Raw genomic sequence first — 25427 nt, 5'->3', positions numbered from 1 at the left:
AACTAGCACTCCCTCATTTATGATGTAGTCACTGAGAGGTTCACCTCAGAGTCCTACTGGAAGCTCACGATAATTCTTCACAAGCCGTTTTCACCCTCTCTATAGCATGGATTCCGTAGCCATGAGCATTGGAAAGGTTAGTTTTCACATAAGCAGACTGTTAGTCTACAGGCAAATTCTGATTTTGACATAATTTTTTCTTTTGTTTAAGAAAGCAGCAAAGTACAAGCACTCATGCTAAAAATCTCAAGAAACATCAGAAAACGCTTGGTTGGGTTGTTTCCTGTAATGGAAGAAAGGAAGAAAACGTTCTCTTCTCATGTACAAATCATTTCAACTTCATCAGCAAACATAAGAATGTAAGAAATTAAGATAAAACCCTAAAGATGCCATTTCTTTGCCATAAATCACTACATACTTTCCAGCAACTGCAAGTACTCTGATTATTCACTTAATCTCTTAACATAGATGTTTCTTTTTCAGCTGAAAAACAAGTATTAAATCACTGTTTTTCATATAAAGCACAATACTATAAATGTGTAACAGCAAACCAGTAAATAGAATTGTAAGATAAAAGATTTAAGAAAATAACTTTATTATTGCAAAATAACAAAATTAGAACTCCTTTCTGAAATTATTTTCACAAGCAATCACTACTGTAGACTCGATGTGAGAATCCAGCTCATATTTAGAGGTATCTGTTTCGAATGTACTCTCTGTACATGAGGAAGTCATCTTTTCCCAAGGGCTGCATGTTTCCTTTTCCAGCCTGAATGTGTGCATGAAAAATTTCTATTGATTTCCTATCAGCTCTCGGAGGCTGGACTTCATAAATATTATCTTGAGAAAAGGAGGAGATTGGTATTCTGGAAGAAAACACACAGAATATTTGAACTTTAAATAAGACAAAATTGAAAAGTTAAAGAAAAGTATTCATTTTCCTTGAAATCTTATGCATGAGAGTCAATGGAAAGGTAACTTGGCAGTCAATAATCCATTTACCTAGATTGCTACTGCAGGCCTGGTAAGACCTGATTTCCAAGTAGGGTAATTAGGTAAGATGTCACTAATCACATTTCTGGATACTTTCTGTACTTCCTTCACTCTGTCCTCATTTTTTCCATCCTTCCTCAGATCTTCTATGATCAGTAGGCACCCGAGCTGATCTGTGCCATACATTATAGCAGATAACGGGAAAACTTCATTGAACTACCCACTCAGTAGCAATTATAACAAGCAAGAGACGACTTTCTAAACCAACAAACAGAAAGGATTTATCAGATAAGAAATGTCCATCTATCTATAAGGAAACAGATGACTATCGGCACAGCCGATATCTCCTGAACTTATCTTTTAAATAGCTTCATACAGCACATGTTCTCCTTGAATACTAATATTTACACCTACTCATCTTCTGAGAAATACATGTAGTCTGAAAGTTTCCAAGAACCTGAGTACACCAGAACTCTTCTAGGCACTGTTGCAAAATCAGACTCACTCATAAGGCAGAAGCTGGCCTTCTCACTACAACTCTGTAAAACTGCATAGGCAGCAAGAACTGACTGTGTCTCCCTGCACTCTGGACTCATAAGATCACATCTGGAGTGCTGTGCCCAGATTAGGGCTCTCCAGTACAAGGCAGATACTGAAATACTTGGATGAGTTCAATAAAGGTCATCAAAATGATTACAAAGCTGGAGCACCTGATGTATGATGAGAGGCTGTGTGTGCCAGGTTTGCTCAGCTTGGCTATCTTCTACTGCCTAATAGGAGGTTATAGACTCCATGGAAGCAGCCTCTCCGTGGAGCACGTGATGAAAGGACTGATTTCAAAAAGGACAAGCAAATATGCAATGTGGGATGTCCTGATCACGTTTAAGGAAACAGTTTTCCACTGTGAGGGTTGTCAAACACTAAACAAGTTGCTCAGAGAGACTGGAGACCCCCATCCATAAGGACACGAAAAGCTCGAGTGTGCGTGGTCCTGAGTAAATTAATTTGGGATTTGACCAGATGGCATCCAGGATCCTTTCAAATTTAACATATTTGATGGTTCCAAGCCAAATTTTTCAGTAGAAACACATTCTCCAAAATCAACAACAAAGTAGTAAGAAAACTATTTATACACAATATATAATAAGTGAATAAATACAAAGCATATGTTTTTTTAATTTTTAAAATCCATTTTTAAAGCACAAAGCTATTATGAAAGCAATTTTCATAAGTATACGACGTGCATTTCCCAGCAATACTTCAGTAATTTATTTATAAAACACTCCCTGACTTTTACCTGCTTGATAGCAGAACAGTTTGGATTCCACAACAGAACATTTAATGACTAATATGTCAACATCTTGGTAACCCATGTTGACTTTTTCTTCTGTTAATATTATTTGATTTAGAAGAAATCTAATTTTGAAATGAACTCCAAAGAAAAACTATCTGACAGAACTATGAGCTATCCAGAATAGTGGATGCAATGCACCTATTATTCCTAAGCAGGAGAAATAAATCATTTTTCAGTTTTTAAAAAAATGGCACACATGCTTTGAAGAGTTCTCTGAATCATCAGTTCTCATATATTTACATTTTTTGTTTCACCTGGAAAAGCTACTTTAACTCTTTAGATAGGCGTTAACAAACTACTGCTTTATAAAACTCGCTGTAAACAATGCTGCCCAAGCATTCATTACAACAAAGATTTAAACACTGTAGATACACTTTCTTACCACCATATACACTGAACACTTTGATAAATCAATCCTTTTCTTCTATGTCAGACCAAAATTTCATGACATCTACTATCCTGTTTCATGAAGCAACAAGTATCAATGCTTTAGAATAGCTTTTAAAAACAAAACAGGTACTGAATAATCCCATCTCCAGAATATTTATCAGTCTCAGCACCAGAATTTAGGAACTATATGAGGTAAAATTTGAAACTGGACTTCTGTTTCACGAGAAGCAATTTCCAAGGTATTCACTGATTTTTCTAATATTTCTCTGAGACACACAGAATCCTTTGGGGAAAAGTTTTACTACTTGGTTGTGTCTGATGTGACATTCATTTGATTTGAGATTATGTGCCTTGGTTGCTTGTAGTTCTTAAAGTGGAAGAAATGGTGAACAGTCATCCTCTATTTGCCTCCTCCGCATCACTATTATGCAACCAAATGTATTTTATCTCTCCTCATACGTTAGCTGTTTTGTGATCAACCTCATCATCTTGTCATTTATGGAGAGTTCCAAAGCCTACCACATCCTCTTCAATAACGCATTGAACAGAACCGCCTTTAATGACACAGATTTTTTTTAAAAACTAGCTTTTCATTTGCCATCTAGTACGTTAGCCACTGAAGACAAATTTTCTAAATACTTTACATTACATAAAAGCATACTGGGATAACAAGCAGTGTCTGAAAAACAGAATGCTATTGTTAAATACCATATCAGTGTATGCACACATTTTTTGGACTCAAAACTTCTCAGCTAAGAAATTACAGCAGCAACTTTCTGTCAAAGCTGATTATTTTCAAAAGTGAGCATCAATCAACCCAAATGCAATGAAGATTCATCCATATTAACATCACTAAATTCCACAGAAACTATGATTCACTATCTAGGTGCCCCGCAAGAAATAAGTTACTTCTGGGTGTGTAATATCCTCCTTTAAAGGGAAAATACAGGGAACTCTGCCTTCAAAGAATTGGAAAATTCAAATGAAGGTAAAGACCTTCTATAAATGAAATACAGTAATGTTCCTTTAGTTGTACTATGAGCATGAGGTAATGCCTGCAGGGTCAATCTGGAAAAAGCCCCACTGATTCTCAATCAACTGGAAGAGAAATGTGAAGAAAAAGTTTAAGTACACCAGCAAATAGAATATCAGACACTCAAAACCACCCAATATTCACAGTGTAACAGCAACCAGTTGATTTCCAGAGGTGAAAAATAGCAAGGCTGCCTCTGAATTAAAACTTGGTCAAAACAGACCAATGTCAGACAAAAGAAATGCTAAAATAAAGGCTTGAATTCATCTTTCAAATCGCCATCACATAGATTTTAATCCTTACTGTTATTCAGTAAAGCTGCCTTAGAAGACACTACACTCTTCACCTACAAGTCTTAACATATGCAAAATTTATGTAACACAATTTCAAGTCCAAAGCACAGCTGTGATCAGTGATTTGGCTCTCAAATTTCTACTGAAGCCAATCATGGAAACACAGCTATTTCAGACTATCACCAGCTAATTCAGCAACATGCCAAGAAATCCCTTTGACTTATATTGGACTTTAACAGTTATGGAATGGTTACCACTTGAAGGCATCTCTTTTCTAAACTTTTAATGATAAATTTAGATTGGATTTAACAATGCATCTTATCAGACAGACTGTAAAATGCCTTAGGGTACAATTTATCTCTTCCCATGCTATCTTTGTTTAGCATAGTGGTTCCCAACTTTTAAGCAGTCTTCCGAAAACTGTCAGTGCTTACACCTCCCTGAATCTGCCCCTTAATATCTTAAATATCATCATCCCTTCAATCCTTCTCCCATTAATTTAAGGGACTTCTGCCATAATCTCTTCCTCGCTTCCAAGACTATGTCTACAACCAAAACTTTCTTGCTCCCTTTCTAATTTACGGGTGGACACTGCCAAACTCCCTGCCCTTCATGACACTCTTGTTGGCTGCCAAAGGGGCAGTGCCAAAAGTAAGTAAGCAAGCCAGGCCAGCTCACTCATTTTAAAGACATTCAACAGTAACACATGGTGATGCACATTTCTTTGGGATCTTCAAAACAGCAGAAAGGCATTTAAGCTGGCCAATGCCAGTTTAGTTTAGTTCTAGCTTAGTTTGGCTCTGCAAATATCATCTATGCCATAAACATACTTTTCACCAGTTGGTCCAGCATTCCTATGGTTAAGCGTGCATTAAAATTTCCTGCCTTGCTTCGTGTTTTCCATATAAAATATTACTTTGTTTTTGAGGAGTATCTTAGCAACATTATAGTGCTCTCAGAAAGGTAACTGCAGTGTTTTAAAATGAAAATGTAATTGCCTCTTCTTTATAATGTAATTACTAAATGATGATCAATTTAATTAAAAATTTGATAAGGGCTTTTAAATCGCAGAGTAGAACACTTGCTGCTGTAATCAGTATTAGAATTGTTCTTTGGATCTCTAACTTCTGAAACAATATGTGTTAGATAGTGATAAAAATGTAAATTTTGTGAAGAAAAGCCTCTTATGGGAGGGATTTCAACAAGTATCTCTTCAAGGGCAAATCACCTGAATTCCTAAGAAGATAAAACTGTGATCCAATTTTGAATACTGGAATTTAGTTCTGTTCATCTATTATTATTACAGGTGAGAAAACAAACTAAAATTTGTTTCTACTCTTAGAACTCTACTCATTGAGAGAGAATAAGTGCTCGCCTTCTAAGAGGTAAAGAAGGAAAAAAATAGATTACAATTTGCTGGTATTGCAGCTGGTCATTTCTGAAAAAACACAGCCACTACATATTGCTCAGGTCTGTGTTATGGTAATATAAAGTCGCTGGTCATCCAGAGAGTTTGGCTGCATACCTAAAATCAGTTTTACCAAATTGTAGACAGAATTTGCTATGCTGCATCACAGAAACATTTGGTCCTTCTACAATTAAAGACATATATATAGCTCACAATTTTGCAAAAAGTGAAGTCTTAGTGCACAGACTGTATTTTCATTCTTCCTTATTTAGAATTACAACAGAATGCAAGTACTACAACAGAATATAAATTAATAATAAAAATGTAAGCAAGTTATCTGCCTATATGATTAAGATAAAATTTGCAAAATGCTGCTTTAATGCTTCTCTTAAACAACAAAAACTCTTGTGTCAAAAGAGCTGAAACTCTTCTGAAGAGAGCCTGACTCACTAATATGCTCTTACCAAATCAGCACTTTCTTCTATTTTTTTGTTGGTACTTGCATGAGTAATACTGTAGAATTTCCACTTTAAACTTCTAATTTTTTTTCCCAATGGTGATAGTTTATCCTCAGCATCACTATCATATACTGCTAGTTGATTATAAACACTAAAGTAAGCGTTTCCAGAATTGGTATCAAACTCTAGTCCATCTGAATTTATATCTAGATGTTTGTAAAGTAGATCTTTTTCAAAGAATCCACAGCTTCTGCAGATACTCATTTATCTATTTAAAGCATTTAAACTAGCAAACAGCATTTGATGCTAGCACACTGTACAAACTTAATGTCACCATCTAACATCCAAAAGATGTCACTTAATCAAATGCAGCTGGCCTGTATAGTCCACTAGAAAGTGTAAAAAAACAAACCAAAACGTACTACACTAATTTGATGCCATCTCTATTTATTGATTTGTTTCTAAAGACATGACATTTCTGAAGCACTAGTGAGTCAAGTCATTTCCTAAGACTTGAAGAAACTGGGACAAAGTGAATGTCATTTTGAACATTCAGTTACTAAATCTCATTGCTTCAACATATTAAAAATATCTTGAAAGAACCGTGAGTTCATAAATGCCAGTTTTGATTAATAGGCACATATTAAACTGTAAATGATTATAGAATGCTTGTACAGTCCACTCATTTAAACAAAGGCATTTCTCCAACATTATTTGCATAGGAATCTTTTGAATAAGTTTAGTATCTTACTAGAGATAGGAGAGCACATTATTTATGCTTGGCTATCAAATAAACCTGAGACCTTTTATTTCGATGGCCTCCCAATAAAAATTGATTGGAATGTAAACTCCACGTCCTGAAGGACAGTACCCCTCACATGCAAAAGACAGTTACTTGCACAGTAATTGTGACCAGGCTTCACAATATTGTCATTTCACTAGGAGTTTGTTGTCTTTACAATAAAAGAAGTGAAATATTCTTCAGTTCTTACAAAGTTTCATACTTAGAAGAAGCTGTGTCAGGTGGTATGCTGAGCTCACAGTACAGCTGTGACCAGAGAGCCATCATAGTAATTCTCTTTCAATCTGTAAAGAATATCTAAAGGAGACAAAATGTACTCTGTTGCCTTGTTTGAATCCTAAGTATATATATCTGATATATACAAAACTTGCAAATTGAGCTATTTATTTATTTGTTTTCCCTAAATGGTAGCCCTTTAAATTGCTTACTGAGGTCTTGAAAGAGTCTTCAATTTTTTTTTCCCCTCCTTATGCACAATTCCCTACAGACAACAAAATTTCAGTCACATTCTTCAGGAGCAGAGAAGACTGAAAAATAGGAAACCTCCATAACAGCATATGCAGTTTCAAAAGTCAAAGAAAGAAGAACATCTCTTTACACAATTACACACTTCAATGAGAATTTTCCAATCTACATTGGGAGTAGGTTGTCTACAGTGCAGAAAAGGAATCTGAGAGAAGGTGAGACATCTCATACAGAAAGGTGATCTCTGAGGAGCCTTTTAAGTAGGGAAGATTTATGCTGACCTTGCTAATTCAACAGTTAAAGATTGTATATAAAGAAGTCAGGAGATGGGACAGGACAAAACAAAGCAACTAACCAAAAAACACATAGAGGGATGAGAGCAAAGAAAGGGAATACTGTGTTTAGTTTTGGAAAGGAAGAACTTAGATCAAATGTGAGCATTTAAATTACGGCGTTTTTTGTTTTTTAATTTAAGCAGACATGCATAAACAAATGGAAAATGATGATTAAATCAGATAAATGCTGATGGTTTTATTGGCAATATAACATTCAGTATCTCAGATGACAAGTCTACCAAAAATGCTATGCTAATCTAATCTACACTTTCTATTCTGAAAAGCTCAGAGCTCAGTGTTGACAGAACAGATGAAAGAGAAGATTATTCTTCCTACATACATGAGGATCTGAATCACATGGACTTTAAACCATTTTCACAAGGTCCCTGGGATACAACACCAAAACTTAACACCAACTAGATAAGAGGTCCTTGTAATTTAAGTTTAGCGTAAACAAATAAAAATGTAAAGTTTGTTAACCTATGTTTTTATAAATATTTATAAGAATTCTCTGGCTTATGAATAAATGTTTTTACTGAAATTCATGAAACTTAACTTTTTCTGACATGAAACAACAAATTAGGGTGCTAATTTGAAATAGAGAATGCAAAAAAAGCACCATACAATCAAATTACCAGCTTGGTTAAGAATCCATGACAACTAGTAATTTTCAAAGTCATTTGTTGACTAATTACGAATGCACTTTGATTTGCCTTTGTTTCCACTGCCAAGAAACCGTTTAGGATATTTAGCGTATGTTTAATGTAAAAAAAAAAAAATAAAAAAATCAATCTACTAAATCTTCTACAGATACTGTATTCATTTACTTCTGCTTTTCAACAATAAGGACCTCACTCCCTCTAAGAACTCCTAGGATTTGAATACACAGAATGATGAACAAGCTCAATGACAACTGTTTGTTTTGTGCAGTTATAAGGAAGTGATAATGCCATGTTTGCTTAGCAAATATAAAGTCCTTTTTATCTAATCTTCCAAGAAATAGACCTTATACTAACAAATTCATAAGGAAGTACTGAATGAAGAAGGGAATTTCTCTAAATGGATGAAATTATTTCCAAGACTAACCAGGGCTGTAAAACACTCAATGATAATTACAATGTGTTCTGCTGTATTTTTAATTATTTAAAAGATATTAACAGATTAAAAAATACTCAAGTAAAACAATCAGCAAGTTAAAAGGAATAGAAAATGCAGGGCATTTCATTGCTCATTGAAATTTTCCTAATTTCCTTTATCTGGAAACCAACAGTAAAAAAGCCCATGCACTATTTGAGGAAAGTTAAAAGCTAACTTGCATATAATAGTTGCTACTCAGTATCAGTCACGTCTGATCAATACAGGCGTGACAAGCAGAATCTAAGCAGTCCTGATTTAAAATAAAATTACAAAATTTAACATTAAGAGAATTTAGAAAACATGGACTGTATATCTTTGAAGATGGTCCATTTTCAAAGGTTTAAGGAGAACAGAGCTCTAGCCCATCCTGCAGATATCATTAAACTTTCCTCCTGCTTGGGCCTCATCAGCATCAGAATAGGGCAGTGGATTCATTAAAGTTGGTGCAAGTGTTATTTGCTATTCTGCACACAGGCACTGAAGACACCTTGTATCCCAATGTATGCAACTAGCTAGTCTTTACAACAAGAGCATTAAAGCATATCCACAGTCTTCTCCAGAAGAGCTACAGTGAATCAAAACACTCCATTCTCCCTTCAGGAGGAAATCGGATTTCTTGCACTCCCAGATAGATGTAAGAAGTGCATTTGGAAAAATGATTGAAAGCATGTTTTTCAGCAGAGTTATTTATATCAAACTGCAAAGAGCAGTAGGAAACCAGGTACAAGTACACAATGTCAGCCAGAAGTAATTACACCGCAGTACTCAAACAACCCTCTCTTCAGATGCATGGTAATACAGCGTACCAAAAGAATCACTGTGGTCCTTGTTCAAGTGTCCATTTTTGCTTATAATCCAGAGGAGGTTCTTACTATTTTTAGGTTATATGTTTCATTATATGTTCACAATACTCTGAGTTTAGTATTCTCTGAAGAAATTTCTGGTTCAGAGCACCAATTCAAATGTTAGAACACAGAGAGAAAGCTTCCCTTTTCCAAAATTGAACAACACGCTTTGAAAGAATGGCTCCATTGATGACCTATGTTGAAAGAAGATTCTGTTGCCACCCGAACAGTATTTCAAAGTTTTAAAAAGTTGTTAAAAATGCAGAACTGGCAGAGAAAGATGGTCTCTATCATTTCCAGAGGAGGAGTGACAGGAGGCACAGCTTTGTGTAGTCTGTGACTTAACACTACTTTCTACACTTAATGCGACTCAGAAATACATGGAAATTACTCTAGGGAAAGTTAAAAAACAAATGTCTGAACCTGCCCAAGTGCCACCATAATTATATGCACAGATTCTCTTTAATGTGTTTAATTTTACAGCAGCATAGCATGGGGAATAATTTACTCTAAGTTTAAGGGGCAGGAAAGGGATGATTATCTCCTACAGCTGTCACAAGCACGCTGGGAGATTTTGCAACTACACAAAAAGAATCACCTCTATGAGCAGCAAAAATATTCTCATTATTATAAAATGATTTCTTAATAACCATTTCATTTCAATACACTCAGAGTTGTCCTTTCATTTTAAAAACAATTTTACAGTTTGCCAACTTACTACTTTAATGTATTTCATTATGAAACTACAGATGCATTCATCTACAAAGTGTAAGCTTATTGATGGCTGTTTAACAGTATTTCATTTCAATGGTAAACATGAAATTTACCTACTGTAACAAATAAGCCATTAAAAAATATGCCTCACCAGCTCTAACGCATGGAATAATTATATAACACAAAGTAGGCAACCAAAAAAAATCCATGGAGATGCTTCTGAGGAAAACGCAAACTCAACATGTTCTTTTCTTTACTTAAAATGCATGACATAATGATTTTAGCTAGCACATATCTGCTGACTTCAGTGGCACAGATACAGGCACAAAACAAAACAGAAATCCACTCCTCGTTTGCCCTACCCTTTCCAACACCAGGCATCCATCAAAGAAATAAAAATATGAAAATATCCCATTTGACCTCTCACAACTCCTCAAATGTATATTAAACAAATATATGGCATTCAGAGCTTTCTCAGAACAAACAAACTCAGATGACTTCAGTCTAAAGACTGAACTGCATTTCTCAGTTTTTTTATGTAGTGTATGTAGGCCAATCAACTTCTTTCAATCTAACTCTTTCAAAAGCAATCACAGCAATAAGGAATTGTTTTTTTTACACTCTATAGCTTCAGCATTTTGCATAGAGATAACTGCAAATCATGGTAAGATTTTAAGTCACAAGGGAGAAGCTGGGACCTGATTCTTCACACTATACACTGATCCCTCAACAGAAGTTTGACTCTCCAACAGTTTAAGATAAATTTTACCTGATAAACTTTTACAGGTCTAATGAAAAAAGTAAAAACAAATAGACTAAGGGAAAAAAGAATACTTACAAATTTATAACCCTATCCAACTGATGTTTGCAACAAAATTGCTGGCTGCTCTTATCTTGCTTGTGTTGACTCTGTCCCAGCTGAACAAACCTGTGAGAAACAGTTGATAGGAGAATAAATCAAATGTAAAAGCAATACCTCCCCAGTGGCACAAACAATGAGTCTTTAAGTAGTGACCATAATCTACTTCTGGAGTAAACAAGGATTTTTAAAACTACACAGTAGGTGCATGTGAGAATTCCACAGCTTTTTCTAGCTTGTAAAAGGTTTACCTATTAATTGCTGTCATGCAGTATTTCATGGGGCAGAAGAGAAGACTGAGAGGTGACCTCATTAATGTTTATAAATATATAAATGGTGAGTGTCAGGAGGATGGAGCCAGGCTCTTCTTAGTGGCATCCAATGATAGAGCAAGGGGCAATGGGTGCAAGCTGGGACATGGGAGGTTCCACGTAAATACGAGAAAACATTTCTTCACAGTAAGGGTGACAGAACACTGGAACAGGCTGCCCAGAGTGGTTGTAGGGTCTCCTTCTCTGGAGACGTTCAAAACCCACCGCGTTCCTGTGTGACCTGATCTAGGTGTTCCTGCTCTGGCAGAGGGATTGGACTAGATGATCTCTCAAAGTTCCTTCCAATCCCTGACATTATGTGATACTGTGATTTTGTGAAACAGGCATCTATCCTACAGTAGTTAAAATGAAGAAATTAGAGATAAAGGTGAAGTTAAAGAACTATCAGGAATAATGAACCGAGTGATCATATAACATCAAATCAGAAAAGATCAAATTGAAATAGAACTGCCCTCAAAAAAAAAAAAAAAAGAAAAGCTTCTAATATACAATAGTCACTGTTGTTACACTGTTAGAAAAAAGAAACAAATGCACAGAAGCTCATTTCAACGCATGCCTTACAGGTATTCTCTTTAACATATTGTGTTCTTCTGAGGTGATGTAGTTCCCTTGAACATTTTTTCAAACCCCATTAATGCTCTTGACTGATCAGGTGTTTGAAACATGGGTTTGTTAAGCTAATATAATCGACTGGCACTCCTGGTGTCTTGCATAAGCAACTCCTCTCCTGGCAACAGCATTTGCTGTTTTAGTTCTTCTGTAACTGAAATCATTCTAGTTCAGTTTTGGTTAATAAAATATCAAAAGGTTCACATTCATTTCTGACTCAGGAGAAAAAGATTTGAACCAGGTTCTGTTTGGCTTCATTGTCATTCTCCACAATTGAGAACAATAGCTTAAACACATGTTCTTAAAACAACTACCACATAGCCTATGCTCTATGTGGGGTTACAATTGGAGAAGCACACTAGTAATTTACTCATTGCTCTGTGGGAGTTGGCCATCCAAGACACCTGCAGCCACATTAACAACAATCAAATATAGTACAAAAGTCCAAATTACCTTTGAAATAGAAGCAGAAGTTTCTGTAGCTGCAAGAATTTAGTTGGAGGTGGGAGGTGGTATCTTGATACTTACACAGCCCCCATCTCCAACTGCTCACAGTAAGCCAGCAGCTCCTGAGAAGAGCCTGCACATGCTGTGCAGCATGCTGCCTCACATTGTAGCAGTTTACAACAAAGTGCAGGAACTGAGTGGGAATTTGCTGGACCACCTGAAGAGCCATATTCTGTCCTGCAATATGCTCTACCTTACTCTCATTTCCTGGACGTATGGCCCAAGATCACATAATCACTTATTAAGAGCACGTGGCAGCATGATGCAGTTCAAAATGAAGAGCACATTGTTACTAAGCTTCATGCTATATACCCACAGCACATGTATTTGTATGCTGCCATTACATGCAACTTTGACAATGGCAGCAGCCAAACTTACTTCTGTCCTCTCCTGAAACCCACTGTAGAAATATCTGGTACCTGAATATCCATGCTCCTACAGTGGGTTACCTACTTCCTCTGACTATTTCATCAGCTTTACTGCCCAGAGCCAATACCAGGAATATTTCTAGGAATATATTAATTGACAGATACTTCTATTGAAGTATCTTTCATTTAATTTCCATATTGCATTTGAAGACAATGGCATTACTTCCACTGAATTCAGAGTTGAAACAGACATCTGAAAACAGTTTGATTTTAAAAAACAATAGTATTTGGATATCACCAAATCACAGAATCACACAATCACCAATGTTGGAAAAGACCTACGAGATCATCCAGTCCAACTGTCCACCTATCACCAATAGATCTCATTAAACCATGTCCACAAACACAATGTCTAAACATTCTTTGAACACCTCCAGGCAGCCCATACGTCTAAGATAAAAAATACAAATATGTTTCATCAAAAGAAGCACTTTTGATGAGATTTCTCAAATCACCTTTTAATTATTACAACTGGAAATGTATCTCACCTAGCATATATTGTGATATCATCTTCAGAAGGAACATCTGAAAGATTAACTCCATATACATCTTTAGTGGACTGAACTACATTCTGAAACATAAGAGCAAAGATTCAGACTGAGGATACTGTAGTAACTTCTAAACACAAGCCTGCTTTCAAGAAAGAAGTTATTTCCAAAACTGAAAATTCAGAAGTGTAGGCAAAACCAAACAAGTTTCTCATGTACACAGCAACCGTCGCTTGTGCAAGCTGCATTAAATAAATTACTGCATTAAATAAATAACTTACTACAAAGTTTCCTCAAGACGCTTGTTCAATAAAAAGATAAAAGATTCTTGAATCATATCCCATCAGAAAAGAACAAGATATCAAGAATTTATATTAATAGAGCACTTATAGATGTATGTATTATGTCGAAATTCAATAAAGAAAAAACTACATTAGTTCAGAACTTGCTCCCACATTTGCTTTCATATTTCCTTTTGTCAATTCTGAAATAACTATAGTCTTCAATAAAATAGAAAACTATTTCTATTCTACAAGTTACATTTTACAAGACAGCTATAATAAGGAGACAATGACCATGAATACCTCGCCATTGTCAGTGTTAACCTAAGGGGTTACTGACAAGGCACATGCAATTGCAAGTGTGTCAACTAAAAAGATAGATAACTTTCTTTTAGTTCAAAACAGGAGAACTAAACTGAGCCTAACTGAATAGGTAATCCTTTTCAGCACTGCAATTTCAATGAGCAATAATGAAAACTAGCAATGTAAATTATGAGTAAAATTTGATGCATGAAAAGGTGCAGTAAAATGGAAAATATGTCCTCAGCTGCATTAACAAAAATCAGAACAATTCCTCCAACTGTAAGCCATTAAAAGCCAATGCTACCTTATATTTTGTATTTAAATGTATCTTTCACATAAGCATCTTAAAATTCTTAAAGACATATCTTAGGTATCAGTTTTAAAGCGTACTCATTACACAGAAGGAAAATCTGAAGTGAAATATCTTGTTCAATTGTTCAGTGGTAAGAATCATGAAAAAAATAGGGTTGGATTTTTGTTAAAGCAATAATCTGTAAACAATCTGAATTGCTGGAAAACCCATACTCTGTTTTTCTGACATAATGAAAGTTTTCAGATAACACTGTACTTAAACAGAAATAAATGCACTTCTATTGGCCTGACAGGTAACCCAAAATCTCGAAAATTAATACCACACAATTTCATAGTTATAAAGTTGTAAATGTTTATTTATTTATTTATTTCCTAATTCAAACTATTTCATAAGGGAACAATTTAAAGCTCTGCAGATAAATCAGGGCGTGATTTAGTCAGACTGGAGGCAGAGCTCAGGACCTCAGATCCATACCGTGATGTGAGTCAAAGCATGATAAGGGACAATGATCAGAAGTCTACTACCTCTTTGAACTAACCACTACCATACAATACTACCGCAGATATATTTTGTACAGACTACACTTGACCTGGGCACTTTCAAGTGCTGTAATCGTACAACATTGTTTTTTATTCTTTATAAATGTTATTTTCCTCTTCAAGCTATGTGAAATATGTAGTGTTATAGAAGATTCTTACATAATAGTAAGAACAGCAAAGTTTTATCACCAGTTTTGCTAATATCTATCGGAGATCATTTAATTTCTCTGTGCCTCACTTCTGCTTGTTCTGTACTTCTTGCTGCTTATAAAATATTAAAAAATGTGAATTTTAAATTCATGCTTTCTTGCATACCACAATATTTCCTACCTCAGTGATTTTGGTGTTATCTCCTGCATCAGTCACCTTTACTGGGGTCGAACGTTGAGAAACAGCACCTTCATCTTCTTTGTCTGTCCCAGAATCATCTTCAGAACTACTTGACACTGCCTCCTCACTTGGGGGTGGAGGAGCACTAGCAGCAGTTTTGCGCTGCAGTACAGTTTCTTCTCGATTACTTTTGTTCCTATAGAAGATAGAGAGTATTTATGAAATTAATTGAACATTAATAGTAAGTATTTAAAATTCCTAACTTTGGTTACTGGTTTACTAGGGGATAAGAGAAGTTCTACCCCGTGAAGAAACTTGCTGCTCATCTTTTGAATCCCTTAATTGATTTAATTTTCTTCAATCTCTTCTTATTCTTGAGCATGTGAAGAGTGCTCACAGGATTATGCCAGCTTTTGTCCACCAATTCTCCATTTCTTTACTTAAATCCTCCCATACTGTGATGTTAAAATGTATACATAAAAATTGAGACATAACGTCTTTAGTTTTGTTCTGGAAAAACATTTCAGTTGCTGACTAAAATTATGTACTTTACTAACTCTCTTATTCTCCAGCCTCTAATCTTCATCAAACACTTACTTTTTTCTCCTCTTCCCTCTCTATACCTCTTCCCCTCAATTCAGTTCTCCCTCAACGTTTCCTTATGGGGCATGTATTTCTCAAGTTAAAAATTCTAGTCAATAAAAAGAGACTTATTTGTAAGAATCTGTTAAGATGCAGCATCTATATTTTAGCAGACTAACACAGGGTCTAACTGTGTTAAAGCTCTGAAAGGTGTGCATTACTTTACCCATCAGAAACTGCATCATCCTTACATTCTCTACATCTTTTCCTACTGGCCATGTGCATGCCTTTTCAACTCAGAAACCACCACAGCCTTTCCAGGAACTCTGGAGGAAGAGGGATTGGAAGGTAGATAGTGAAAGTGTTAACAGACAAATCAGGAAGACTCTGTGATGGTGTGTTCTCCCTGCTCACTCCTTGCTCCCATTGGCTTCTATCCTCAATTCTCTTCTTCAGTCCGGCCTTGCTTACAAGGCACTGCACAGGAAGACAATGAACAACACTACTGCCAACACTCTTGCTACAACAGATTAACAATCATAAATCTGTTTCAAAATGGAGACTGATGGCAGACCTCTGGTTCAACAGCTGAGGACCAATTGAGCCTGCACCTAAAAGGTGACCTATAGGGCAATCATCGTACCCCCATAAACAGCGAGAAGCCCAAGAGCATACTTTGAGCTCTCCTGCATAGCACCTGGCTGCACATCATCTCCCCTTGGGCAGGGTTTTCTCTTGAGATTATTGCACAGAGAACCCTTACACCCTGATATCAAGGCCTCTTGCCGACACAGATCCTTGGTAAGTGACTAATTGTTTTAGGTTTTGTTAGCCTTGCTAAGATCACATCTTAGATTAACTGTAAGCTTTGTTAGTCTTGCTAATTAACTGCACCCACACAATCCTGTAGACATAAAGCATTGATCAAGTCTGGGACTAGGAGTGGATTCAGCTGCACTTAGGCTACTTCCCTGCATGGTTCAAGGAGTTTAGAAAACAAGGGAGTTCACTCTGAACCTTGTTACTCAATAGGAGTGCCTCTTATTGCATACATTTAGCCCTACCTTCTATGTAAGTGTATCCAGTCATCTCCAATCTTGATAAGTTCACAGATTCAAAGAATCGCTCAGGTTGGAAATGACCTTAAAGAACATCAAGTCCAATTGCAACCTAAGCATACTACCCTAACTCTAACAACCCTCCGCTAAATCATGTCCCTGAGCACCACATCCATGCAATTTTTAAACACATCCAGGGATGGTGACTCAACCACCTCCCTGGGGAGCCTATTCCAGTGCTTAACAACCCTTTCTGTAAAGAAGTGTTTCCTGATATCCAACCTAAACTTACCCTGGTGCAACTTTGCATTTCCCCTCATCCTGTCACCTGTCACCAGTGAGAGAAGACCAACCCCACTCTCACTCCAATCACCTTTCAGATATTGGAAGAGAGCAATAACGTCTCTCCTCAGCCTCCTTTTCCCCAGACTAAACAGCCCCAGTTCCTTCAGTCGCTCCTCATAGGACATATCCTCCAAGCCCTTCACAAGCCTTGCTGTCCTTCTTTGGACCTGCTCCAGCACCTCAATGCCCTTTCTGTATTGAAGTGCCCAAGCTGCTACCTTAGTTTACAATTAAGCTTTGTTAAATCACTATACTGCCTCCATATTATATCAATAAATATATTCTAGCTTCTCTCCTATGAGTGCAGTATAGTGCAGATGTTTTCCATCCACAACAGACTCCAAAGCAAAGTATGATAAGAGGCTTTGATGATAACACGCAGGTGGGTGAAAACAGTAGTTCAGGTTACAGCTCTAATGCTCTCAGCAGCAAAGGCATGGAGGTCGCTAGTGTCACTCGAGTTCCACTGTCAGAGCTGTACATTTGCAAACTCATACAGTAATTTATCTCTGTAGTGAATTAGCTACACTTCCCATGTTTTAGCTAGACACGTAAACAAGAGGCCTCACAAAGGTTATTGATCTGAGACCACCCCTCGCTGTATCCTAAGTACATTAATGCATGAGAACTCTTACAGCTAGAATGAACACCTCAGAGGGAAAAAAGTCACAGAGTTTATTTTCAGACTCAGCAGTAACTGACATCTGCTTAAAGAAAAATATACAGAAAGTAACAAATACTGTATTCTCCTCAGAAAAAATTAAGGAGGTTATCTTCTCTGCTTTTTTAAATAAGGTGAAGATCGCAAGAAAAGCAGAATGAAGCAAGTAGCCAAACACTAATAAGAGTAATATCCCCATCCCACTGCCAACACACACACAAGAGAATGCCAAGATGTAATTGTCTTAGGGACAGATGAAAACAGACTATTACATCTTTCAGAAAGATTACAGTAGATCAGAAGGTCCTGAAACAAAACAAAACAAAACAAAACAAAAAAGGCCACCATTCCTAGAAGCCTTTTAAAACAAAAAAGAAAACTATTTGTTTCAGTTTTAATTTAAAGCACTGCAAAGTCTATGCAAAGTTGTATAGCAAACTATTCAGACAGTAGGTAGAAAACATGGTCTGCTTGGCCAGACAGATAAGCCTAATGGAATATTAATCAACTTAATGAGGAAAACAGCATTGACATGTACTTTGCATTTTGTGGGAAATGTCAAGCCCTGTGCTTTCAAATAGCTGTAGTGAGCTTCCCCAGATAAGAAGCAGCACTTATTACCGACATGGGAAACAGAGGGAAGTAGAATGAGATTCTGTGTATGAAGTAGACCTTAGTAAACATTAGTATCAGAAGAGCAACACTACAATCTAATCAGTATCTCTGAAGCAAGTTCAAACACACAGCAGTATGTGGTATTTCAAAACAGGAATTCAGTATGTGCAATTTCAAAACAGGACTACAAATATAACTCCTAGATACTAAGATGGAGATAAATGGTAGTTCCTTATTCTTATTCAGATTGAAAAAAGAGCTAGAAGAGGATCATAATGGATTTGGTATATTCAGTATTGTGGAGAAGCTTTTATTGAAGAAGAAATCTAGATATGGGTAAAACATTATTTCCCTTTTTCTGGTCAAGAACCAGTGGCATCATCTCTACACAAAGGCTTCTAGTACAATGGAGGAATCAAACAAGAGGGCATGGTACTGTAAAATTATGATCTATTATAAAACAAATGTAATTCTGGTATCACAACCTGATCAGGACAGTTAGGCATATGTCCCACATGCCTAAAAAAACAGAGAATTCCACTGATAAATGCTGTGAATCTACTGATGTCAGTAGTACCATTGTACAAATAAGGTTGTTTGTGACTTAAGAAAAGCAATCATATCGCTGTGTTATATAGTGCTTATAATCTAAAGGTTTTTTCGTTTTTGTTTTTTTGTTTTTGTTTTTTTTTTTTGCATTCACGTCCTCTTTAAAAAGAGGTGTACTCTTGCATTTAGTAATAAATTCTCTCTCACATAATAGGCATCTCTAAGGTAAGGTAGAAGTCTTAAGCCACATTTTACTCCAGCACACAAGCCAATGCATGGCAAACCTTATGAGAAATACCCAGGGAGTCCCGGAACATGAGTTGGACCCAGGTGACTATCCTACAACAATCCCTCAAAATCACAGCAGAGAGATCAAGAAAAAGCTTGAGAAAGATAAAAACATTAAGAATTTCATGCTGTATCTGGAGATAATTTAGTGCAAAATACCAACATTATTCCAAAGGAGAAGAATGAAGCTTGATTTCAAAATCACCCACACTTTCAGAGTTCTTTGGAGAAATGAACTGAATAACTATAAAACAGTCTTTCTGTTTATTTCCAGGAAACATTACTAGAATTAAATCACGCTCTACTAGCGATAAACCCAGACCACTCAACGTTTATTAACAGTGAGTCCCTCAGGGTCAAAGCATGACAGATGTTATTTATGAGACAGGCAAATTTTATAGCTTATAACAGAGCGTTAAGTTTTCAGAAGAACTTACTATATTGTGACGGAACAGGTTTAATCATTACTGATAAAAGGTTTCCTTAATATGAGGTATCTAAGGAAGAATGAAGTGGTTCAGGAATAATCTTCATAGCCCTTACGTGATATTGCAAATCAAACAAAACAACAGAATAAACAGAATAACAAAGCAAGTTCAGGATTCAAAAATAGCTAAATGAGGCATTCATTTGTCTCAGTAACTGCTTTGGAATTGTTTTATATCAATTTATAAATTTTATACAAATGTTTTAATAAATATTTTTCTGTAACACTTAAATTTTTAATCAAAGACCATGTGGAAATTGGCAGTTACTGCTGTTTGAAGATAGTATCTGTATCCTTTAACAAGCCAGTTTAATGAAACTGAACGATAACTTACAGAAGCATTTTAACTGTTTTTATAATACAACAAAACACATGATGTTTGACAAGTCTCTCAGACATATGGTTTGAATTTTGAGAGGTCTTGTATGGAGCCAGTGGTTGGACTTCATTATCCCTGTGTTCTCTTCCAACTTGGGATATTCTATGATACTATGTTCTATTTATATGAGATTTATTCTTCTTTCTTTTGGAAAAAGTGGGAAGAGGAAAGGGGAAAAGGAGGAAAAGGGGTAAGGGGGAAAGGGGGAAAGGAAAGAGACAGTAATGGTACCAAGAGATAACCAAATTTGAACAGCTTCTGTATCTTCATTCTAGATAAAATTACCTTACAGGTCTCACTTAAATAGAAAAGATTAAACAAGCCTGAATAAAGAATTCCCAGCATCAAGTACAAAACTAAAATTAGGTATGATTTTCAAAGTGTACATTTCCACAGTACTCCAGCAATGATTTTTTTATTTCCCGTTTCACAGAAAATACACTGCATACAGAGTTCAATCTTTTCATTACAATTTCACTATTATTAAATCAGAACAAAATTTGTTATTTCTAACTTACCCCAGCACTGATTTTCCAGTTTCATCAGGCTTACGAACAGTAAATGGACTTGGATCAATCCCCATATTCTTAGGCATAAAATCCCTGGCCAAAGAGGAAATAAAATCTCACTGTAAGAAGAGTTCAAAACAAAACCAAAACATCTTCTAGAAGAGCCAACTCTAACATCTGCCTTTGAATTAAAAAATAAGCATGAAAAGCAAATTAATCATTACAAGTTATGTAAACATAAAACCCCTCAGTATTTCAAACATTTTCAATGGCACCATTTAGCTTCGTGAAGCAGCTGCAAATTTTGCCACTTGCCAAAGAGGATAGAGCAATAGCACACTCCTGTACTGAAGAAGCCCTGTGACTCATATGCATTGTTTTCAAAACGCTGCCAACACTCAAATTGGGTCAAAAAGCTACGTGAAACATAATCTGTCTGGAAGTCATTAGCTAAAGCGTGATTAAGATTATGCTTAGAATATCTGTCTGATTGCTGCCAACAAAAATTATCAGGCCAGCTCTAAGAACCACATGAACTGAAAAAAACAGCTGTAAAATTCAAGCAGAACAATTACAAAGCAATTGCTTTGGAGGTACCTTCCATGACCTACTGAATCCACAAAGAAAAGCCCATTTCTCAGCCTTCAAATGCCTACACATTAGACACTCTGCAGTGGAAAATAATTTTAAATTAATTAAGTGCTATCTTGACAGAAATTTTGAGCATTGTTGAGCATTGCTTTTCCATTTTAACATTATGATTTAACTTCCAGAATTTTGCTAAATTTGAGGTTTGAAAAAGAAAAAATCTAGCATGTTACCCAGGTTTAAGCAAATAAATGAAGCACACATTTAATTCACACTATATCTACTTCCAGTTAAGCAGTTCTAGTCCCAAAACAACCCAAATATACCGTGTAGAATTGGTCATTGCTAAGCAGAAGGTCTCATCAAAGCTGCTCAACTCATATGGCCGAAAAAACTCATTATGGATATCAATTTCCTCTTCATACTTGTGGAATTTCTTCACTGTTAATTTGCGTCTGTTTTCAGCACATGTCACTGGGGAAAGGAAAAAAATGATCTTCTTTACCAACCATAACTGACTCTGCAGTAGTCTGATTACATAGCCACCCTACTCGACATTTTTCTATAGCCATAGTCCATCTAGGACAAGAAAATATGATATAAAAGAGATGCAGAGCACATTTTAATAAATGCACATTATCAATCACCATAAATTGATGTCTCTTACTGAAGAAAATCCCTCATAAAATATTCTCCAAAGTAACCCGGAGAAATAAAACATAGTAGCTAATCCTTATCTGCAGCAGAAATATTACCACTAACATAGACTATAAATAAATTTTAACAAGAAAGGAAAAAAGGAAAAAAGAATGATGTTTGTCCTGACACAAACTTATGGAGGTCAGGTTTTAGCTACATGTTTGTATTACTTAATTCTTCAACTCTAGAGTTAAATATCTCTTGCATCCTGCACCCCATTGTTCATCCCATTGTTGAGGAAAAAATACATAGTACTTAACTTTTTTTTTTTTTTTTTTAAGGATTTGAGGTCTAAAAGAATTACAAAGCTTTACTGACTAAAACCTCTTTAAGATACTCTTAAGGCAAGAAGCAAATACAGTTCCTACCTTCATCAAAAGGAAGAGGTAAATGCTTTAGCACACCTGTCGTCCACCAGTAAGTATAGCTGAATGGAAAATACAGATACACAGTTGATATAGATTTGATCTTGCATCCAGTCTAAACATTTGCACATAACAGTTATCCAGCCATATTGAGTCCCACTGGTAAACATTTCCTTGTAAATCAAATGTGAGAGGAAGTAAAGAATTATCCTCAGATGGATGCTCTCCATAGATTCCTACCCTACAGCTTTGCACTGAGGGCATGAAATATAACCACATGAAGTCCAACTCAGCACTGAACTAAGTGTATTTTCAAGTGCCTTACCTATAGTATTGAAAAATTAAGCTCCTAGAACATACAGAAGGTAGCTGGAGTTAAAAAAAAAAAAAAAAAAAAAGAACAAAACACAAAGCAATGTGGTAAGAATACTTTGTATGTTGTGTTCTTGCTTTTTTGCTTTGACCAGAGCAAGAAAGACTCCAAACTTTACCCAATCACTATTTATTTCCTAAAAATTAGGAAAACAGTATGAAGAAATGAAAGCCATTTATCGTAATAAAGAAAACTAGAAGATCCTCAAGGCAACTCACTTCTACACATGGAAATATGTTTTAATGTGACAGCTGTCTGTCCCAAGTATAAGAACTGCATGTTGTTATAATTAATAGCAAAAAAGTGGGCCTGCAATCTTATTCAATATTTCTGAAAAAAAAACAACAACAAAAAACAACAAAACAAAACCACTAAAGGAAGTGAATGTAGCATTCATAAAATAAAGCATTGTTAATCTTTCATTCATATTTACATGTTTTCATTTTTCTCAAATACACTTCAAAATTTTCTCTACACTACTCTGAGTGTCTATTACTCCATTATTTGGGCTTAAAATATATTTACTTATCTTCACTGATTTTACTTCAAACATATGCATATTCACAATGTTGTAAGGGTCTTAATTAGAGAATATAGCCGTTATCTTCACCAGATAACAGTGTAGCTGCCTGGAGCAGAAACAACATGTGTACTGTGATGACCAGAGATTGACTTGTTAGTGGGACTCCACAAACCGTGCCGAACAGGCAGGGCAGCACATTACAGTCCTAACAACTGTGAATGTCCTGAACAGGAAAGAATGAGTTATGAATGAAAGGCCCATCGCTTGATGAAGGACTACATCAGGTCATGCAAGCAAGCTAGTTTTTCCTTTCCTGCAGATCCATCTGGCATTACTAACATGAGCTAGCATCAGCAGAAGGAGAAAAGGATTGAAATGTAGAAACTGTCGTATCACATGCTGACTGCCCCATGTGTTAATGGAATAAGCAGCCAACCAAGACAGGGTTGTACTCTTCTCTAGACAAAAATCCAAATGCAGATATTCACACCTACCATTTGTGATACGGAACTCACAGAATGAACAGAAATATAAAGCAACAAAATTCATAAAACAGATGATGTAGTAAGAAGTCTAGTACTGTCCTTAGCCTTAAAATGGAAAACCCTTTTTAGACGCAGTATTTACAATCCTTAGTGAAACCATTTCACATTCTAAAGCAATCGCTCTAGAAGTTACTCTGTAATTTTTGTGCTTTAGCTCTATTATTTCTGTATACCACTGCACAACTACAACAGGATGCAAATGAAGAAAAAACATCATCAAAATAGGCCAAACATGGCTGCAAGGAAAGTAACAAATAACAGGCTTCGTGGCAAACACAGCTGCAGACTAAGGGCACCGCATGAGAATATAACCAAAGTTTGTACTAATCAAAACACTAAATACCACACTGACTTAATAAATCTAACCATCAAAAAGACATTTATACACAGTTTAACAGAACAAAGATAGCTGTACTTCCGTAAAATTGTTTAGTATTTCACACTGCAGGACAATTTTGTATTAAATGAGACTTCTTCTTCAACGCTAAAATAAATCCTTCAAAACAGCAGTGTCCAACACCTTCTGTAATCTCTTGAAGAAAGTTATTTTCTTTTATTTTTTAAGTGCTTGCAAAAGCTTAAAATTCATTAGTTATTTCAAAAAGAAAAAAAAAAAAAGTTTTCAACATGCTGATTAAATTATTTGGTTAGCAGCATGCTATTAGAGCTATACCCAACAGAAACCAGAATATCAAAATACCTTCGCCTGGTCTGTGACAGACTGAGGGTGTTCTTGTGATGCAAATAGAAATCAGTAGGAAGTTCCCAGAGATGAGGCTTTCCTTCCATAGGCTTGAATACTCCGAGGAACAGATTGATAGATTCTTGCCTGTCTGCATCTGTTAGACAAGACATACAGTTAATGACATGCAGAGCTCAAGCCCACCGAGGCATCTGCTTACTTGTTAGACTTTCTCCTCACACAGCAAACATACAGTTCCTAAGACTCCTACAGAGATCTCTGGGCTTCAAACCTATCAAAACTTCATTTAGACCCCACATTCTGCCATACTGCAGTGCACATGCAGCTGGTTCCAGGTCTTTCTTTGCTTTTCTAACAAAGAAGAGACAAATGCTCTGCCTTGGCAGAAGTAAGACTGAGTCTCCTCCTTGCTTCTATGTGTGTATGCACAAAGGATGTGAATGTATTTTTGAATGTGTCAGGGCATGTGACCTATCCTGATGAATTTACTGCATACCAAAAGTTCCGTTACAGAAGGATCAGCTAGTCCAGAGATGTGACGGAAGCCCAATCCTTGGAGACATTCAATGTCAGGCTGGACTGGGCTCTGAACACCCTGATCAGGCTGTAGATGTTCCTGTTCATTGTAGGGGAGTTGGACTAGATGATCTTTAAAGCTCCTTTCCAACTCAAATTATTCTATGATTCTACGAAAGGTGAGTTCATTAAATCAAACAAGAACCAGTACAAATCATCAGTACATATATATTATGAAATCTTTTGGTTTTTTTTGAATAATTCATAGTAAAATGATTAAACTTCATTAATACCTTTTAAAAGTCTGAACTTTTTTCTTGTAGACTGAAATTACCAAAATATGGGTTTCTCTCACCTTATTCTAAGCTTCAAACTACAGAAGGCAAATGCTAAAATCCAGCAGTTAGCTACCACTGCAGACAAATA

General features: G+C 36.0%; 1 protein-coding gene across 1 annotated transcript in view; it reads right to left on the bottom strand.

Moving 5' to 3' along the window:
* Positions 1–578: 578 nt before the first annotated feature.
* The window catches only part of FIG4 (FIG4 phosphoinositide 5-phosphatase), a 60965-nt gene continuing 36116 nt past the window's right edge, over positions 579–25427 (bottom strand). Inside the window, exons 16-23 of the mRNA XM_042825998.1 lie at positions 24483–24621; positions 22345–22403; positions 21604–21751; positions 20699–20782; positions 15217–15412; positions 13451–13533; positions 11066–11155; positions 579–866 (exon numbers count right to left, since the gene is read on the bottom strand). Of these exons, the coding sequence (XP_042681932.1) occupies positions 689–866; positions 11066–11155; positions 13451–13533; positions 15217–15412; positions 20699–20782; positions 21604–21751; positions 22345–22403; positions 24483–24621 (977 nt within the window). The 3' untranslated portion in view covers positions 579–688. The remainder of the gene's footprint in view (positions 867–11065; positions 11156–13450; positions 13534–15216; positions 15413–20698; positions 20783–21603; positions 21752–22344; positions 22404–24482; positions 24622–25427) is intronic.

This window comes from Centrocercus urophasianus, unplaced genomic scaffold, assembly GCF_019232065.1.
Source record: "Centrocercus urophasianus isolate 14NV4802_14NV808 unplaced genomic scaffold, USGS_Curo_1.0 seq_10, whole genome shotgun sequence".
Taxonomy (NCBI): domain Eukaryota; kingdom Metazoa; phylum Chordata; class Aves; order Galliformes; family Phasianidae; genus Centrocercus; species Centrocercus urophasianus.
The sequence above is the reverse complement of the archived record's forward strand: the minus strand, read 5'-3'. Positions and strand labels throughout refer to the sequence as shown.